Raw genomic sequence first — 20,161 nt, forward strand, 5'->3', positions numbered from 1 at the left:
AAGCAAGGGAGTTTATTAGGAGGGTCCTCAATTTGGTTACTTGCTTTGAATTAGAATGGTGATACTTTTTTAGTTACAAATAATACTCAGTTGATATCTTTTTATCGCTATTTCTCTCAGGTTCACTCAAAGTCCTTTGAACAGAGGATTTGTCAATTTGTGCATATGAAATTACAGTGGCCATCACCATTGCCCATTCGGTTTGTGGTAGCAGCTTTGTGAAAATAAAAGGCTTAATTTTGACCCATTTTGGATTTTTAGACTTTTGCCAAATCAAACATAAAATGATGTGGTAGATGACTTTTCTCTATAAAACCTAATTTGCCCAAAAACTTGCTAAGAAAGCCTTAATGGTAAAATCCCATTCTGAATCCACTTGCAGATTATTGAAAATATGTACATATGAACTCACTGGACAGTTCTAAAGGTAAAGTCTGGAGTGACTTTAGCATCTGTGGGTGAATATTCAGGATGTTGTCTTGAAATTTGGATTTTTTTTCTTATCTGCCTTCTAATAGCTAGTCACTGGCCTGTGGGACCTGGCTGCGGCCAAATTGAATGTATTGTGATAATTAGCACAAAACAAGCAATCAGTGGACAGTGTATACCTGTTCCATAGCATATAAAGTTGGCCAAAAAAGATCCTGAAAATGAGCTACAGTTGAACTTAAAGGTATTGGTGGAGATACTGATTTTTATAATATATTCCACTAGAATATTTTTGTTACATAGTTTAATTTTCTTCATGATTATAATTAACAGTGGTAAGATAACTTTGGGTAAATGAATTTGGGTCCTGTATACTCAAATATGTTAAAGTGAGTCATGATATTCCCTAAAAATATGAAATATTTAGAAAGGATTGTTTCCTTCCAAATTTAGCTTCTTCGGTTGAAAATTTTTTAATGTACGATATTTACATATGAAAATGTGTACACATAATGCATTTATATAAAACACTCGTACAAGCATACATATACATTCATACATATGTATGTTTGAGTGCATATAAATGTTTGCCTATGTACACATATATACGTAATACTTGGTTTACTTTCAACAGAGGAACAGCCTTTTTGGATTAAAGGAAACTTGCAGTCAGGCATTGTTTAATTCTAAGCCTAGGTAGTTTTCCTTAACTGTTTTCTACATCTTTACTTTGTGGTATCATACTAGATAACCACAACTATAAACGACAGCCGTAAACCCATAAACCCATTATTTCTCTGTTGAATTTTAACTAGCGTGTCAGGGTTACCAGGTAACATTAGACATGGTGGAAAAATTCACTGAAGGTGGTATTTTAAGGATTTTATTAGTGGCTTTTTCAGCAGAAGAAAATGTATTTTCATCATAGGTACTCAGGCATAATTGTTAATCATATTTAATTTTAAAGGCTGAATTGTAAGTATATGATTTAGAACCTAGTTGGAAAAATTTGGATGGTTTTCTTTCTTATTTATAGACTTCACCTCCATGCAAACTTAGTTAAAAAAAAAAAAAGATTCCAATGATGTGACAGATAAGTTTTAAAGTTAGCATCTTTGTTTTTTTTTTTTTTTTAAATTTTTTTTTTCAACGTTTATTTATTTTTGGGACAGAGAGAGACAGCATGAACGGGCGAGGGGCAGAGAGAGAGGGAGACACAGAATTGGAAACAGGCTCCAGGCTCTGAGCCATCAGCCCAGAGCCCGACGCGGGGCTCGAACTCAGGACCGCGAGATCGTGACCTGGCTGAAGTCGGATGCTTAACCGACTGCGCCACCCAGGTGCCCCTAAAGTTAGCATCTTTGAAAAGGCAGTTAGTGTCTAAGAATTTCTCAAATCCTTCAGTGTAACATACCACTTTTTTTTTTTTTTTAACCACATCTTAAGGGTTAAAGTACCTCCTCACCAGTCTTCTGGGGGACTCCTTTCTTTGCAGTTTGTTTCCTACTATATTCTGAATTAAATTGCAGTTACACTAAATAAAATAAGCTGTGCTTAGTGCCCAGATAAGTCACACGAGGGACTCTGAATTCACATAGCCTTAAAGTTCTATTTTTTTTTTAATCTATCAAGCTTTTTCTATAAAACTTGGCAATCACTTCTCAGTTTTATGCTAAACTCAGCTTTCTCTTGTAAATTTAGACTAATAAATCGATGTAGTGATGCCTTTATAGTTGATAGTTAAATGCTTAATATGTGGCACATCTCAGAGGAAACGTTCTAGATAAGGCCTGGTAAAACAGGAAAATTTACGTGTGTTTTTTTTCTGTGTGTGAAATTAGTGGTGGTCGTTGGTGGAGATATGCTTTGAAAAATTATATGTAATAGTACATAAAACTTTCATGTAAAAAATAAGAAATGAGGAAAAGTTTGTATCTATGTTTAAAATGTAAATATGAAATATATAAAAATCATAGGTGATATTCCTCTGACAGATATGTTTTCTTAATTTCATTAATGCATTCGAGGTTTAAAAAGTGATGACTGAACTTTTCTGAGGCTTTCTTTTATTTCATTGCTATGCAAGGATTGACAAAGAAGGTATTCTTTGAGATAATCTGCTTTACTACAGAATTTATTAACTTGAAAATGTGGTCAGCTCTAGAAAAAGACTTAAATCTGCCAGTACCCTACCCTCCCTATTGGCCTTTTTATTAAGCGGCTTATAGCAGCTATGCGTTGTTAAGCAGAAATATGATTTGGAGGCTTTAAAATTTTTTACTTTAAAAAGCGGGGCTCAGATGATCTATAATACTTTCATGATTTTTATTAGAGTTAGTCTTGGTGTTTAAACAGGGTTATATGTATTATGCATTTTGTTATATGTTATATGTTTTATGTTGTATGCCTTAACATTTTGTGCTACATTACAGATACTTTTTCTTACTATACAGAGATCAGAGGGCTATGGGACCTTGGAGTTTATACGTCAGTGCCCTATGTTACGGCAGATCATTTTCATTCATCTAAACAAAAAGTTATGTTCTTTTTGCAGCGGCCTTGATCTTTTATTGATATTTTTGAATACAAAAAAAGCCGCATTTTGTTTTTTATTGAGGGGAGTGCGACACAAAATATATACAAATGAAAGCAAAATGTTTATTTTTATTGAAGCAATAAAGATCCTTTATTATTATCTAAAAGGAAGAAGTGTGAAGTTTGGGGATATTTTCTTCATTTTGATAAATTAGAATGTATTTTTCTCATTCTTGTAACAGAAATACAAGTTTAGAAATATTAGAAACTATAATGAAAATTAAGTGATCTGTAATTTTATCACTTAGAGATACTCAATTTTGAAATTTTATAATTTTTTCCTCCCTGTCTTTTTTAATGCACACATTTTGTATACTTTCCTGAAACGGAATTGGGATCATGGTGGGTGACTTGGTGCTACTGTATGAGTTTTGTATCTTGCTTTTTTCACTTAGCATGTATGTTATTTATCCATGTTATTAACTGTTCTTTAACTTGTTTGTAAGTGATGGCATAATATTTTATCTCTGAAATCTCCATGAAAGGGAGTAGGATGTAGTGGACTCCATAGTCAGACTTCATGTCTTCCAGTCCACACTCTACTGCTTATGAGTTGTGTGGCCTTGGGCAAGTTATTTTGTCCCTGTGCGTCAGTTCCCTAATTTATCAAATTAATAACAGTATCTACTTCATAGGTCTATAGTGAGGATCATATCTATTAAAATGTGCAAAGCAATTAGAACAGTGCGTGGCAATGATAAGTCAATTACATAAATAATCATTGCTATCATCATTATTAACATTATTATGTAATTATAGTTTATTTAAACTAAGTTTAAGTTAAACTTGATTAATATATGCATTAGCTGAAATATAGGTTGGGTTCTTCAATGGAGGACACCCTCCTCCCCCAGCCCCTCACCAATCAGTGACTAAAATAAAAGAGAAGTTTACCTGTCTCTCTAACAGTCTCACAGGAGCTATCCCTAGCAGGGGGGTTGGTTCTGTTATCTTCCATGTGTGGCTTCCCTGCTGGTCCATAGTGGCTGCTCCACTTGTTGTCAACAAATGTCATTTGTCTGAAAAGCAGGAAGGGGGAGGGGTGTTGCTAAAAAGTAAGGACAGTTAGTCTTTATCTTTCAGATTGCAACTTGAGAAATGTGCCTGTCACTTTTCCCACTTCCCTTGGGCCCATACATAGTCACATGGCAACTTCTAACTGCAAGAGAGGTTAGGAAATGTCTCTAATTAGGTGATGAACATAGGCTCAGCTGAAATTCAATGAGGGGAAGGTCCTATTAATACAAGGAATAAGGAAAGGATGAATACTGGAGGTCAGTCATCAGTCTTTGCTACATTAAGCACTTCACATCAATAAGATAAAGATCAGTAACTAGAAAAGTTGAAATACTAGTTGAAATACAGTCACATCAGGGAAATACAAATCAAAACCACACTCAGATATCACCTCACGCCAGTCAGAGTGGCCAAAATGAACAAATCAGGAGACTATAGATGCTGGAGAGGATGTGGAGAAACGGGAACCCTCTTGCACTGTTGGTGGGAATGCAAATTGGTGCAGCCGCTCTGGAAAACAGTGTGGAGGTTCCTCAGAAAATTAAAAATAGACCTACCCTATGACCCAGCAATAGCACTGCTAGGAATTTACCCAAGGGATACAGGAGTACTGATGCATAGGGGCACTTGTACCCCAATGTTTATAGCAGCACTGTCAACAATAGCCAAATTATGGAAAGAGCCTAAATGTCCATCAACTGATGAATGGATAAAGAAATTGTGGTTTATATACACAATGGAATACTACGTGGCAATGAGAAAGAATGAAATACGGCCTTTTGTAGCAACGTGGATGGAACTGGAGAGTGTGATGCTAAGTGAAATAAGCCATACAGAGAAAGACAGATACCATATGGTTTCACTCTTATGTGGATCCTGAGAAACTTAACAGAAACCCATGGGGGAGGGGAAGGAAGAAAAAAAAAAAAAAAAGAGTTTAGAGTGGGAGAGAGCCAAAGCATAAGAGACTGTTAAAAACTGAGAACAAACTGAGGGTTGATGGGGGGTGGGAGGGAGGGGAGGGTGGGTGATGGGTATTGAGGAGGGCACCTTTTGGGATGAACACTGGGTGTTGTATGGAAACCAATTAGACAATACATTTCATATATTAAAAAAAAAAATACAGTCACAAACAGTTCAAGTTTACTCATAATTTTTTAAAATTTATCTATTTTATTTTATTTTATTTTTTAATAATTTTTTTTAATGTTTATTTTTGAGACAGAGGGAGACAGAGTGTGAGTGGGGGAGGGGCAGAGAGAGAGGGAGACACAGAATCAGAAACAGGCTCCAGGCTCTGAGCTGTCAGCACAGAGCCCAATGTGGGGCTCGAACCCACAAACTGTGAGATCATGACCTGAGCCAAAGTCAGGCACTCAATAGACTGAGCCACCCAGGCGCCTGTACTCATAATTTTTTAAATTGCAGATTAAAAACAAGGTGAGATCTTTTTCATCTTTGTGTAATGTATCTATTATTGGAAAAAGTCTGAAGATTGAATGTTTTTAGAGAGCAGTTTAGAACTGTAGACCAAAAATGCCTATAGCTTTTAGTACTCAAAATTTGCGAACTTGAAAAGATATATGTACGTGGATATTCATTATAACATTGTTTGTAATTTTGACAAACTTTAAACAGTCTAAATCTCTTGTTATTAGAGAACCCCTAAAAGAAACGATAGTACATAAACAGTATAATATTTAGAACTTGATGCATCTTTACTTTTTCAAAAATTTTTAATGTTTATTTATTTTTGAGAGAGAGAGAGAGTGTGTGTGTAAATGGAGGAGAGGCAGAGAGAAAGGGAGACACAGAATCCGAAGCAGGCTCCAGACTTTGAGCTATCAACACAACCCAATATGGGGCTCGAACCCACAAACTGTGAGATCATGACCTGAGCTGAATTCAGAGGGTTAATGGACAGGGCCACCAAGGCAACATATGCATCTTTATTATTGACATGAAAAGTTAAACTAGTTAGTAAGCAAAAGAAGTAAATTTTAGAATGTGTATGAGGAGAGTGATCCAATTGTCTTAGGACAAACGTACATAAAAATTGTTCAGAAGAACACAGTGGCTGTCTCTGGGGGAGTAGGGAACTTTTCTTCATTTTATGTACTACTTTTGAATCTGATGTGTAGTATTTTTTTAAATGAACCACAAAAAGAAAACAACAAATATCACTCACTCTTGATTTATATTTTGTAGAAATTCCACTGATTACATGCTGTCTCACGTTCCTCCATCTACTTAGACTCTTAACCTGACCAGTCTTTTTTTTCTTCTTTGTTTTAAAATCAACTTTTTGATACATAATTTAGGTATGATAAATTGCATCCATTTAACATGTACAGTTGGTTGAGTTGTAACAGATGCGCACACCTGTGAAATACTACAATCCAGATACAGAACATTTCATCATCTTTAAAAGATTCTCTGTTGCCCCCATTGCAGCCCATCCTACCCCCGCCCCTGGCCACAGGCAGCCACTGCATATTCTATGTCATTATGGTTCTCCCTCTTTTAGAAGTTCATATACATGCAGTTGTAATGTGGCCTTTTGCGCTTAGTAATGTTTTTAGTTCATCACGTTGCACGGGTTAGTTTATTCTTGTTTTGTGCTGAATATTATTCCATTGTGCAAGTGTGTGTATATTGTGTATCCATTCATCTGATAGATGTTTGTGTTATTTCCAGGTTTTGGCCATTGTTAGTAAAACTTAACTTTTCAAAAGTGGTTTTACATTCACACCAGCAGTGTATGTGAGTTGCGCTCATTCCCATTCTTGTCCCCATTTGCATTTGCTGGCCTTTAAAATGTTAACCCTAATGGTTGTATCTCATTGTGGTTTTAAATTTACATTTTCTCTTATGACTGTTGATCTTTTTTTTGTGATGTGTGTCCAAATAATTTGCTCACTTTTAAAATTGGGTTGGTTGTATTATTTTTGAGGTGTAAGAGTTTTTGTGATATTTTAGGCGTAACTAATTTGTCAGATACAAATCACAAATATTTTCTCCCATTCTGTGGCTTGCCTTTTTGTTTACCTTGTCATTTGTAATGTCATCAGTATCACTGTCCTGTTGTCGATTTTACCAAGATGAGGTTGTCCCTTTGAAAGAAAATGTGAGCAAATGATGAAATCATAGCAGAATATGAACTTGTGCATTCACTTTTGGAAGGTTCACCTGATCTAGGGATTAGGCAGTACGAGTGAAACTTAATGAATGAAGGCATGTGGTGTTAAGTCAGAACTAGAGGACATTGGCCACGTCAGTAAAAGAGACCAGTATGTACCCCTATTTTATTGTTGCCGAGCAGTAGAGGCATTGGTCTCTTCGTACCAGTTCTCAAAACCTCTCTTCTAAACCAACTTTTCTTCTCATACCTGTTCTTTTCTGTACTCTCTTGTTCAAAAAAACAAAAACAAAAACTAGCACAGTGGTGAACATCCCAGGAAGAAGGATTGGTTCTCAGTATTGAAACATTTATTTTTATTTTTTTATTTTTTTAAGTCTATTTTTAATATTTATTTAGAGAGAGAGTGAGCAGGGGATGTGCACAGGGAGAGGGAGACAGAGAATCCCAAGCAGGCTCTATGTTGTCAGTGTGACATGGGGCTTGATCTCCCAAACCATGACCTGAGCCAAGATCAAGAGTTGGAAGCTTAACCAGCTGAGCCACCCTAGCACCCCTCAGTATTGAAAAATTTAATTACAAGTAGCATAGTGCCTTGATTACCATTCTAGTACATTTTTTTGGTCCAAGAGAGGGGTTGGCAAACTATGGCCTGTGGGTGAAATCCATCCAGCTTGATACTTGTTGATATAAATAAAGTAAAATAAATACATATTTATGTTACATGTTTTCTGTGGCTGCTTTCATGCTACAGTGATAGTCTTGAATTGTTGTAACTATCTGACCCACAAAGCCTAAAATACTTATTTTCTGGCCTTGTATAGAAAAAGTTTGCCCACCCTGTACTATACGCAGAAATAAAATGAGTCATTTCTGTCTGGTGAAAACTCACGTTTTCTCGGAGACTCATAGGTACCACTCGTGATAATAAGGGTGGCACCATCCAAGAAACTGGCACTAGTCTTAAGTCTTTCTCTACCACATTCATTGAGATAGCATTGTGAACACAGTACTCATCACATCAGAAATAAGCACTTTTTGTAGAGCACTTAACTTACCCATGTGGATGCATGTGGTCCTCCAAGAGCCTTCTAAAAAAGCACTTTATAAAGCTGCTTCCCTTGTGTCTGGCTTTGCTCTCATAACCCTTGCCTGCCCTAAGAGTTAATACTTGAGAAGAGAGACCTCAATTAACAGTGTACCAGGATTAGGCCTAGTGGGAGGAGGGTCCACAGAAGGAAATCAAGAAATTTCCAAGGCCTCTGTTGTTGGTACTGGGAGGATTAGAAGAATCCTAGGGGCGCCTGGGTGGCGCAGTCAGTTAAGCGTCCGACTTCAGCCAGGTCACGATCTCGCGGTCTGGGAGTTCGAGCCCCACGTCGGGCTCTGGGCTGATGGCTCAGAGCCTGGACCCTGTTTCCGATTCTGTGTCTCCCTCTCTCTCTGCCCCTCCCCCGTTCATGCTCTGTCTCTCTCTGTCCCAAAAATAAATAAACGTTGGGAAAAAAAAATTAAAAAAAAAAAAAAAAAAGAATCCTACAGAAGATCTGTCCTAGTAACTACCTCTTGCCAAGGTACATGAGTAAAATGAGTAGCATCAAGAATGCAACAGGAGTTTTTTTGTCGAGTGAACAATCTTTATACACTTTGTGCTGTGTAGCTAGGACTTAGGAGTTAGAGAATACCATTAATTTCTCATGTCTTTTATCAGGGTCTTGCCCCTGTCTATTTTGAGTTTATCTGCTGCACTATTCATGGCTTCAGGGAAGTGTTTCAAGGGTCCTTTTCTTTAAATCAGTATCTCGTTTTATCATCTTCCTGTTATTCATCACTTATTTATTGATTTTTGGTTATTTGAAATTCTCCTACCTAAAAAAAAAATGGTTTTGTGTAATAAAATGTAATGTTTATAGGCAATAGCAATCAATTCAATGTTCAAAACTGAGAAATACCAGGTACATTAACTTTTTCCCCCCTTAATCTCTAGATGCTATCTCATGGCCAATATCATTAAGCCTAAAATTCCAGCCGCCAGTCTTATTTTGTCAGAAAGTAATTGTTTTCTTTTAAAATCATGACAGAGCCATTCTGTTAGATATAACTAATTATTACCTGGGAGTTGAATATGTTGAGATGACTTAGTTTTTAATCATAATTCATGTGAGAAGGACACATTTCATTGTTGTTCTTCTCAATTTATATTCATCAGAAAAAGTCAATACTTACAGTATTTTTCTTGATACAGGATAATATAAAAATAGGATTATTAATAAGGGCACATTTTACTTTGGATCTAAAGGGTAACTACATCATGGTTTTGATTTTAAATGAGATATATATAAATTTGATATGTATGCTGAGGATCTTCGTACAGATTTAGGATATTCTTAATCTTTATTTAACCAATAGTAATATATACTTATTTCTGTTTTGGTTATTTTTGAAGATGCTTTTAGTAGACTATTATACCTTAAAATATTACGAAGTTTTTCACCAAGACCTTAAGCTAAACGGTTTCTAGTATAATTTTTCCTGAGTTGTTTATCCTCTGAATAAAATTTGTTTCTTTTCAAGGGCTAACTAGTTGCCAGGCCCAAAGGTACAAGAGGAGACCTAGAGTCTGTTATTTTGGTGGAGTTACATTAGGAAAATACCAGGAAGCCTTAATACACTGTCAGCCTTTTCTGACCTGAACATGTTCCTTTTTTTTTTTTTTTTGACCTGAACGTGTTCTTAAAATTAGTATGTAGACAAAGCCTCTTAGGGGGGAAATAAATCAAAGTTGAAGTCATTGCACATTTGTTAAAATTATAGCCTCCTTTTTCATAGACATGTTTTATGCTTTGCTAAATTTCTAAAATTTATAACTTGTTAGTCATTGCTTTGTAAAGAAGCATTCAGAGTTCTTGATTTATATAGTAATAAAACTACTCAATTTTTCCAGCCTTCTTTGTGTAAAGAGCTTTCTGAAGGGCGTGCTTTCTTTTTACGTTTCTATTTATTTAATGTGCAGCTATTTACATTTTATAACAGACATCTATACATAAAGGAGAGTATAGTTGTATAATGACTTAAGGTTCTTTGTTCCATTTCATAATTACAAAGAATAATATCTTTAGTTGATTTCAGTTGCATATAAATGTCATATTCAGTATTCCCAAAACAGAACTTGTATTATTAAAAATTACACGGAATGCTTAAATATATTCAGAATATATTCCAATAATTTAAATTCTATTGAATATAATATTATTTGTAAAATACACATTATATGACATAAATACTTATGTTTATCCATTCCATTTTTACTGGATTTCACACATAGCTTCCAAGCCCTCCTAGCTCTTTGTTACTCTGTGATTTACTCACTTGCATGGGTTTATAATTATTCTGCATTTATGCCATGTGTAATTTTGATCTGATGTTTCTTTTTTCTATTAATGTAAGCTATTTATAGTAGCACAGCCAATTTTTCATTTGCCATGATAAATGAGGAAAGAGCACAACATAAAAAATTACAATTTAAAAATAATTTTGAGATCTCGGTCAAGCCAGTATTTTTGTTTAGGTTTTTTCTTCGCTAACAATTTCTGCAGCCACTGTACCACTTCAAAAAGTATTTCAGCACTACACCTAAGAAGAAGCCAGATGGACAGCTTGTATTATTTCATTTTAGTTGATGAATCTGGTTTGTGTTAGAAGTGCTGAGTGAATGATTCATGACTAGAAGATGAGGGTGGCACGTGGAGGTGACAAAAAGCAGAGTTTTAGATAATCCACATGCTGAATAATCCTCCCTTGAAAAACAGCAAATGAAATAAACATTTCACAGAATGCTTTTTTTCTCATTTGTCATAAGAATATATTTTTCTGAGAAAAAAAAATGCTACTACAGAAAACACCATAATAAAATACATATTCTGTCTGATCCATAGAAAGCACTCAAATAATCCTACTTAATAAAGAACTTCTCAGATTCTGATCCTTTTAAAGTATGAAGTGATTGTTGAGATGTTTTGCAAACCCTTAGTTATAGTATTAGTACATCCTGGGATCTTTTATTGTTACTTTTCAGGCATTTCACTTATATAAAAATGGTCATACCATGTTTACATTGTAGTCATGGAAGAGAAATCTTTTAGCCCTACCATCTAGTTGAAATTGCCCTGAAGATTCCTCCTATGTATAAACAATCAAGATGCAGCCCGGACTAAGTCCCAAATGGTTGCAGAGTTCTATACCTCATTTCATTGTCCTACTGGAAATTTATATTCATTTATTTCTGCTCCCTACCCACTACTGAGAGGTCTAACATAGGTTGTCAAGGTGAGGAATGCATTTCAGACAGTCTCCAGATTTTTAAAATTTCACTATCAGAAATCATTACATCTTATAGAGTTCATTTTAAGAGTTCTTTAAACCTGCATTCCTTTGCAACCAATATCATTTCCAAACCTTTTATTGGCTTTGTGGAGATATTTGGCTACAGCTAATGGTGTTCTTAAATTTTTTCAGAGAGTTCTTGTAGACTCATGCAACCAGTAATGTTCATTAAATACTGTGATTTAATTATTACCAACATTATACTTCATTCATTGAACTTCTTAGATCCATTTGGACACTTCATTTTTTCTTAAAAAACACAACATGATGGGTATTAAGGAGGGGACTCTTGTTGTGATGAGCACTGAATGTTGTATGTAAGTGATGAATAACTAAATTTTATACCTGAAACTAATATTACATTGTATGTTGAGTTAAAAAAACCCAAAACAAGAAATGAACCCAAAACTCTGTGAAGGTAATCTCAGAAATTTGCTGTCTTGCAGTTTGAGTGATCTTCAAACTTAAGCGGCTTTCCAAATGGCCACTCACCACTTGCAAAGTGGTCAGGTGACTTTTAAACAACGTTAATTCATTCATGTGATTACTTCAATTGAGAATGCCCTGAGAGGAGAAAAGAGGAAACTGGATTGCAAAGCTGACTTAAATCCCTTACTGTTAAAACCTGATTATGTATGTTGACATTTTGCCCCACTGTTCAGCATTCCTTTTCAGTTCACATCATGCTGAATTACATGCAGATCATTGTTTTTAGAATATTTTGGAAAAAGGTGACAGTACATTTTCTTCAATTGTAACAAGTTTGAAATTTAGTGTTTTATGATGGAAAATTTTTGAGTATTCTAATGGCTTTTTAAAAAAATCATTTATTTGCTAGGTAAGTTCTCTTCTACGCTTTATGAGACTGGTGGCTGTGATATGTCACTTGTGAATTTTGAACCGGCAGCAAGAAGAGCATCTAATATCTGGTATGTGTGAAGTCCTATTAGGAGAGCGTATGTACTTGCATATATTTGCCATGTTTAAAGCTTTGAAGCCTTGCGATGGAAAAGTGCTTTTGAAAATATTTGTTCGTATTGGCTTAAATAATTTTGTCATTGTGTATTTGTCTCCGAAGATGTAAGGTAGAATTTATTGCTCTGGAAAAAAAGAAAGCATTATTCTTTTTTTTTTTTTTTTTTTATTAAAAAAATTTTTTTTTTTTTCAACGTTTATTTATTTTTGGGACAGAGAGACAGAGCATGAACGGGGGCGGGGCAGAGAGAGAGGGAGACACAGAATCGGAAACAGGCTCCAGGCTCTGAGCCATCAGCTCAGAGCCTGACGCGGGGCTCGAACTCACGGACCGCGAGATCGTGACCTGGCTGAAGTCGGACGCTTAACCGACTGCGCCACCCAGGCGCCCCGAAAGCATTATTCTTAAAATGAAAGCTGTTCTGTATTTTAAATAATTAAGTAAGAATTCCCTATGGATCTTACAGTGGGATAGTGGTTTCCCACAATTTCAAGTTTAACTCTGGATTTCGTGCTACACACACACACACACACACACTGCATGATGTATAAAAAAAGCTTCTTAAAGCTTATTAGGAAAATAATTATACTACTAACTTCAAACTCATCAGGTCTCTTTGTAATTGAAAAATTTTATTTCTTCATAAGGGTTTTTTGATCGTGTCTTTTTACATGATCATCTTTCCTTGTGTTTTGAAATTTATTTATCACCAATAAGAAAGAGGAATTTCTTAAAACATGGGTCATCTGTTATAGTTTCTTTTCTCTCCTTCCCTTAGGAAGAAATTACACTGTAAGATAAGGGAGAAATTAGGAGAAAAGCAAATAAGAACTAGAAATCTTGATGGCATAATCAGTTCTAATATAGAATGTATTAGATTTTTTTCTTAAATTCTAATATTGTTCATCTATTCAGGTTGCTGCCTTGAGGTCCATTAGTGACTGATTAGCTCATTTTTTTCACAGGGGTCATTTTATTTGATTCCTATTTTAGGACTTATTTAATAATGGGACACACCTGTTTAAATATTACACATGTATGTATGGGCAGTTCACTTAGTTTTTTAAAGTTTTTAGGGGCCATTAATTTTTTTTTTATTAATGCTTATTTATATTTGAGAGAGAATGTGCGAGTGGGGGAGGGGCAGAGAGAGTTGGAGACAGAATCCAAACCAGGCTCCAGGTTCTGAGCTGTCAGCACAGAGCCCAACGCGGGGCTCAAACCCATGAACTGTGAGATTATGACCTGAACCAAAGTCAGCTGCTTAACCAACTGAGTCACCCAGGTGCCCCATAGGGGTCTTTTAAAGCAATAGGATCTTGTAGTCACTTAGCTTAATCCACTGAAAAGATAGAACATGTAGAAAACTATACTCACTCAGCTCCTTTAGTTCAGTTTTGGAACTGATCCTGTTGAGAATGACCAGCTTGGAGTGTTAGATGATTTTGTAATAGTAGAAACAATAGAAAGATGGAGCAATGGAAACAATTATGTTTAATATAATTTAAGAATGATTCCTTACAGCATAAATGTGGTAAGGTCTCAAGTTTCAAAAATGAAACTTGACTGTGGAAACAGATTTGTCACATTCTAGGCTGTTATATTATAGCTTAAATATGTTAATTGCTTTCTTAAACACTCTCCATAAGAACTTTGTGACAGAGGCATTATTCTCCTGTGTTAGTGATGTGGAAACTGAGGGGTTTAAAAGGCTGGATAACTTGTCCAAGATCTCATTTAGCTGATGAAGAGATTTGAATATAGATACTCTGGCCCAGAGGCTGTGCTCTTAATTACACCTGTAGGAAAATGCTATTTCGCATTTTGAAGTACAAGGAACAGTGAAGAATATAAATGTCATCTCATTGTTAAAAGATGTATTTTTCCTTCTATTCCTTGACAAGCTGTTTATTTCCTGAAGTTTTTTTCATTTTATTTTAGTGACACGGATTCTCATGTATCCAGTTCTACCTCAGTTCGATTTTATCCACATGATGTGGTAGGTTTTCCTTTACTTTTAGAAAACGATGTGTATTCAGATTTAGTTACACAAATCAGAAAAATTGAAGTTATAAAATGTCAATTTTGTTGTAAACTATGGCAAAATCACCTTTGCTGTCTCCTCGTGGATCTTTTCCTGTAAGTCCCTTGTTAGTAAACAAACCTAAAACACCGTGAAATGTAATTAGCTATGTATGAATCAGTAATTACACTTTTGAGGTTATATAAAGGTTCATTTACTGACCAGTGTTATAATCTGTGCCATTTTAAAACTTCATTTTGAAAATTATGATTTTGAATATCATCTGACGTAACTGTTAGTTATTCACACGCCAGTATGTGTGTAGCAAGCTTAGTGATGGTATCACTGTGTAAAAAAATATGCCGTGTGAGATACAGTGGGGATATTTTAAAAAGATAACACTGCTTTTGTCTTCAAGATGTTTATATTGAACTTAGAAAAGACAAAACAGATGAAATTCTTATGTGGAACGCATAAGAGACACATATAAATAAGTGTGCCAAAGGGATTAATTATTAGTGGCTTCCTGGAGATGATTAGTTGTGAGCTGGGTTTTAAGACCATAGATGTGAGTTGGCATAGAGCAGTGGTTTTGAACATTTGGCAATGTCTGGAAACACTTCCGTTTGTCACAGCTAGGAGAAATGCTGCTGGCATCTGCTGGATAGAAGCCAGGGATACTATAAAACATCGCACAGTGGACAGCACAGCCCCTAAAACAAAGAATTATCTGGCTGAAAATACCTGTAGTGCCAAGGTTGAGAAACCCTGGCATAGAGGATAAGAAAAAAAGTGTTTGGGGAGGTATTTACCAGTGTTTAGGGATAAAAATGGCTACGGTATTTATAGGAAGCAAGTTTTCTTTACTGTTTCCCACATATGTGTTTGAAAAGTAAAGGTTGTCTCTGCTTTTTTGCTGGCGTGTATTCCAGGAAATTTCATAGGAAAGTAAAGAATAGGGATATGATTATTTTTTTTTGTCTGTTTTTCACTGTTAAATAGTATGGGATCTTTGGGATAGTGAAATGCTGACTAGGGCTGTGCTACATTTGGGAAATTTTAGACTCTTTCATTTTTATTTTTATTTATGTTATTATTTTTAACATTTTTTAATGTTTATTTTTGAGAGAGAGAGAGTGAGCAGGGGAGGAGCAGACAGAGACGGAGTCACAGAATCCGAAGAAGGCTCCAGGGGCTCAAACATGGGGCTCGAACTCATGAGCCATGAGATCATTACCTGAGCCCAAGTCAGACGCTAAACCGACTAAGCCACCTAGGCACCCCTCAATTTAATTAAAAAAAATTTTTTTTTAATGATTATTTATTTTTGGGAGAGACAGAGAATGAGCACGCACGAACAAGGGGCGGAGAGAGAAGGAGAGAGAGAATCCCAAGCAGATTCTTCACTGTGAGCGCAGAGCACGTTGTGGGAGGCCCAGTCCCATGAACTGTGAGACCATGACCTGAGCTGAAATCAAGAGTCAGACACTGAACCAATTGAGCCACCCAGGGACCCCCTAGACTCTTTCAGAGGAAGGGAAAACTGGTGAACTGTTGAATGGATGAGTTAAAGCTAAGAGATGTAATGTGGTAATTTCCTGTATAGCGTCAGGTGAGCAGCCTGCCAAAACACAACAAAAGTGAAGGAGATGTAGGAGGGATTTGAAAACTACAGTGATAGAGACTGTAGGAAGAAATGAGAATTGAAAGCATTGAACCCAGTTCAGAGGAGCTTAGATTTAGTATAGCTTAATGAGACAAGGCCACAAACGTGACAGGGAGAAGGGAAGCCACTAATGATACACTGTAAGTGATTTTTATAGATTTGCTGGCTATACAGTCATAACATGTAAAGATTCTGAATATTTTTCCCAGTACAACTTTTCTAAAAACCTATTGATTAGTTTGCTTTAAGTATATGTCCTATTAACACCTTCTGTAGTTTTTAATGATCATAAAATATCCATAAGGAGTGTAGAGAATTGAGGGGGCTTAGATAATCCGCAAGCTGATTAAGTAGCCCTTGAATCATGACTTGAGTAAAGATGTTTTAAGCCTTTCAGTGCTGACTTTCTTTTAGCTCTCTCTTCCACAGATTCGGTTGAACAGACTATTGACGATCGATACAGATTTGTTGGAGCAGCAAGACATTGACCTCAGCCCTGACTTGGCAGCGACTTATGGTCCAACCGAAGAAGCTGCTCAAAAGGTTAAACACTATTACCGCTTTTGGATCTTACCCCAGCTGTGGATCGGCATTAACTTTGACAGACTCACACTTTTGGCCCTGTTTGATAGGTGAGAATGTGGTGTGATATTAAAGATGTATGTAGATTTTATTTTTAAATTGAAATGTCCCCAATTTCCCATTGAAGTTTTTACTTGGTTACCAAGTTGGAAAATGTTTTCTCTTTTGGTCCTTTTTGACATAAAATTTAACTTAGTAGGGCTCGCAAACATTGACTCTCTTGAATTCATTAAAAAATTTTTTGTGGCAATTTTAATATGTTTATACCAAGAAATCTTTTTTATTGTCAATAAGAATCATGGAACTCTACTTAAAAGCCAGAGAATTGGAGGTGTTAGTGATCACAAGGTTATAGGTAATATGACTCTAAATATAAAAGGTATTAGAGCACTCTTTGTATTTCCCTATTTCGTAGCACTGGTCTTAATAATGAACAATATTAGTCTATTAAAACTTGGTGCTTCCTGTTGACGGAAGTAAAAAAGATTGGGTTTACTCTCCTATCTGAAACAATGAAAGAAGAAAAATGCACAAAACCTTGGTTTTTAAGGCATCGGAGGTACAACAAAAAGGACAGTGATTCCCAAGAGATGAAACACGTTCTGTGAGCCCTACAATTGCCCCAGCTTACTGCCTTAAGGGAGTTTCCAGGCTTCGTCGCCGGCTGCAACACGGGGAGGAGGTACTGAAATAGAGCCCAGCAGACTTCCTGAGTTGAGGAAATGGAGCCACGAGTCCAGGGAGACCAAGGCATCCAGCTCAGAATGTCAAAAAGAGGACTGCTGTTCACAGGGAGTACCTCTGAGTTCCACAGCAGGTCTCCACAGCTGTCAGCAGAGCACTGACACGTGAGTGTATGTGAGGAAACTACCTGAGGCCAGGGGAGAAGCATGTGAAAGAAATAGAGGAACAGTGTCTGACACACAGGGACAGGTAGTGTCTGTTCCCATCTGTCTGAATGAAAAAACTCATAATTCAAGTTTTATGGTGCATTGTGTAGAGTACTCAGGAAAGTCTTGCCTGAAAAGTGGGCAGTAATTAGCCCTAGCATGAGCACTGCTCCAGACCCACCAAACGAGTCATAAAAGCAAGACCTAAAATGATCAAACTGTTTCCAAGTAGCGTAACAAAGTTCAAGAAGACTTAACAGAAATCTAAAAATTGTTAACCACCTAAAACTTTTCACAGCGGCATCCAACCAAAGATAACAAAGCATGCAAAGAAGCAGTAAAACATGATTTATAATGAGGGCAATAATGAATCCATTGAAACCAACCTATAATTATCACAGATGTTAGAATTAGCTGTCAAAGACATTAAAAAAAAGTATAATTGGGGATGCCTGGGTGGCTCAGTTGGTTAAGCATTTGACTCTTGATGTAAGCGCAGGTCATGATCTCACAGTGCCTGAGATCAAGCCACATGGGGCTCTGTTGTGATAACACAGAACCTGTTTGGGATTCCCTTTCTCTCTCCCTGTCTCTTTTCTGGTCTCACACACACAAGCACTTCCTCTCCCTCTCTCCCTCCCTCTCTCCCTCTCTATGTCTCTCTCTCTCTCTCCCTTTCTCTCTGTCTCTCTGTCTCTCTGTCTCTCAAATAAACTTGAAAAAAAATTAAAACAAGGGGCACCTGGGTAGTGGGTTGAATGTCTGATCTCACAGTTTGTGGGGTTGAGCCCCACGTCAGACTTTGCTCTGACAGCGTGGAGTCTGCTTCAGATTCTCTGTCTCCCTCTTTCTTTGCCCCTCCCCCCTTGCACTCTTTCAAAAATAAATAAATATTAAAAATAAATAAGTAAAAAATAAGTATTAATTGTACTCTGTGTTAAAAAAGTTGAGACATGAGAGATATTTTTAAAGATCCAAAACAAACTTATTGAAATAGTTCTTTTATAGAGATGAAACTACAATGTCTGAGAGATGAAAAATAAAACAGATGGGATTAATGGTAGATTAGATATCACAGAAGAAAATATTAGTGAACTTGAAAGCATAGCAATAGAAACTATCCAAAATGAAACAGAGAAAAGAGTCCTCTCCCACTCCTGTCCCCCAGTGAAAAGAGAATATAAATAAAATGAAAGTAAGCTGTGAGACAACTTCAAGAGACAGGAAGAGAGAAAAAATTTGGAAGAAGAGTTGGGAAAACTTTCCAAATTTGATGAAAATGCTAAACATACACATTCAAAAATGTTCATGAACCCCAAGCACACGAAACATGAAGAAAACTACACCAGAGCACGTAATTGCTCAAAACTTGTGGTAAAAATCTTTAAAAACTGCAAGAGGACAAAAAGACTGTTGTACAGAGGAATAAGGATAAGGAAGACATTAGATTTATTGTTGGAAATAACGCAAGTAAGAGGAAGTGGATCAACATTTTTTAAGTACTGAAAGGAAAAAACCCCACAAAACTGTCAACCTAGAATTCTTTACCCAGAAAAAGTATCTTTTAAAAGTGAAGATGAAATAAAGACATTTTCAGACTGCAAAAAACAGAGAAGTTTTGCAGGCAGACCCACACCGCAGAATGTTGAAGGATATATTTCAGGCAGAAGGAAAATAATACCAAATGGAAATACAGACCTACCCAAAGGAACAAGGATCACTGGTAATGGTAAGTTAACTACATGGCTAAATATACGATATTTTTTTTTCTTGCTAATTCAGTCCCTTTAATAATTGGATCTTTAAAACAAACATTAACAATGTATTGTGTGATTTATGACAAGTAAAAGTAAAGTGCATGACAGTACCATAAGGCTGGGAAGGGACCTATAAAAGCATACTGCTGTTAAGTTTCTTATGTGAGTATATGAACTGGTATAACATCACTCGTAGCACACTGCCATAAAAATGTATGTTATAATCCTAATAAACCAACCACTAAAATGTAAGAGTTCCAGCTAGGAAGTTAAAAAGGGAGATAAAATGGATTCATAAAAATTACTCTTTTAACCTAAAAGAAGGCAGAAAAAGAAGGAAAAGAGATCAAGAACATATCGACAGATAGAAAATAAATGACAAGATAGAAAAAGTCAAAAATTGAATTGGGGGAAGAAAGCAAGACCCAACTTTGTTGTCTATAAGAAATTTCTGCCTTTAAATATAAAGGCAGAAATAGGTTAAAAGTAAAAGAATTGAGAAAGATATACCATGCTGATACTAATCAAAGTAAAGCTGGAATAGCAGTATTATTGTCAGACACAGTAGATTTTAGAACAAAGAATATTACTAAGGATAAAGAAAGTCATTTTTATAAAGATAAGGGGTCAGCTCATTCATAGGATTCAATCATCCTGTATGTTTTTACACTTAAAGCGGAGCTTCAAAATAAAAGCTAATAGAA

General features: G+C 36.0%; 1 protein-coding gene across 8 annotated transcripts in view; it reads left to right on the top strand.

Moving 5' to 3' along the window:
• The window catches only part of PCNX1 (pecanex 1), a 168,823-nt gene that overhangs the window by 85,068 nt on the left and 63,594 nt on the right, over positions 1-20,161 (top strand). For 6 of the 8 annotated variants that reach the window (XM_040477561.1, XM_040477562.1, XM_040477565.1 and 3 more), the window contains 3 exons: positions 12,402-12,492; positions 14,481-14,538; positions 16,643-16,860. In XM_040477561.1, the coding sequence (XP_040333495.1) occupies positions 12,402-12,492; positions 14,481-14,538; positions 16,643-16,860 (367 nt within the window). The remainder of the gene's footprint in view (positions 1-12,401; positions 12,493-14,480; positions 14,539-16,642; positions 16,861-20,161) is intronic. The other 2 variants (XM_040477563.1, XM_040477567.1) reach the window with 1 other exon arrangement.

The sequence above is a fragment of the Herpailurus yagouaroundi genome, unplaced genomic scaffold, assembly GCF_014898765.1.
Source record: "Herpailurus yagouaroundi ecotype Mexico unplaced genomic scaffold, PumYag 141, whole genome shotgun sequence".
In the NCBI taxonomy this organism is placed as follows: domain Eukaryota; kingdom Metazoa; phylum Chordata; class Mammalia; order Carnivora; family Felidae; genus Herpailurus; species Herpailurus yagouaroundi.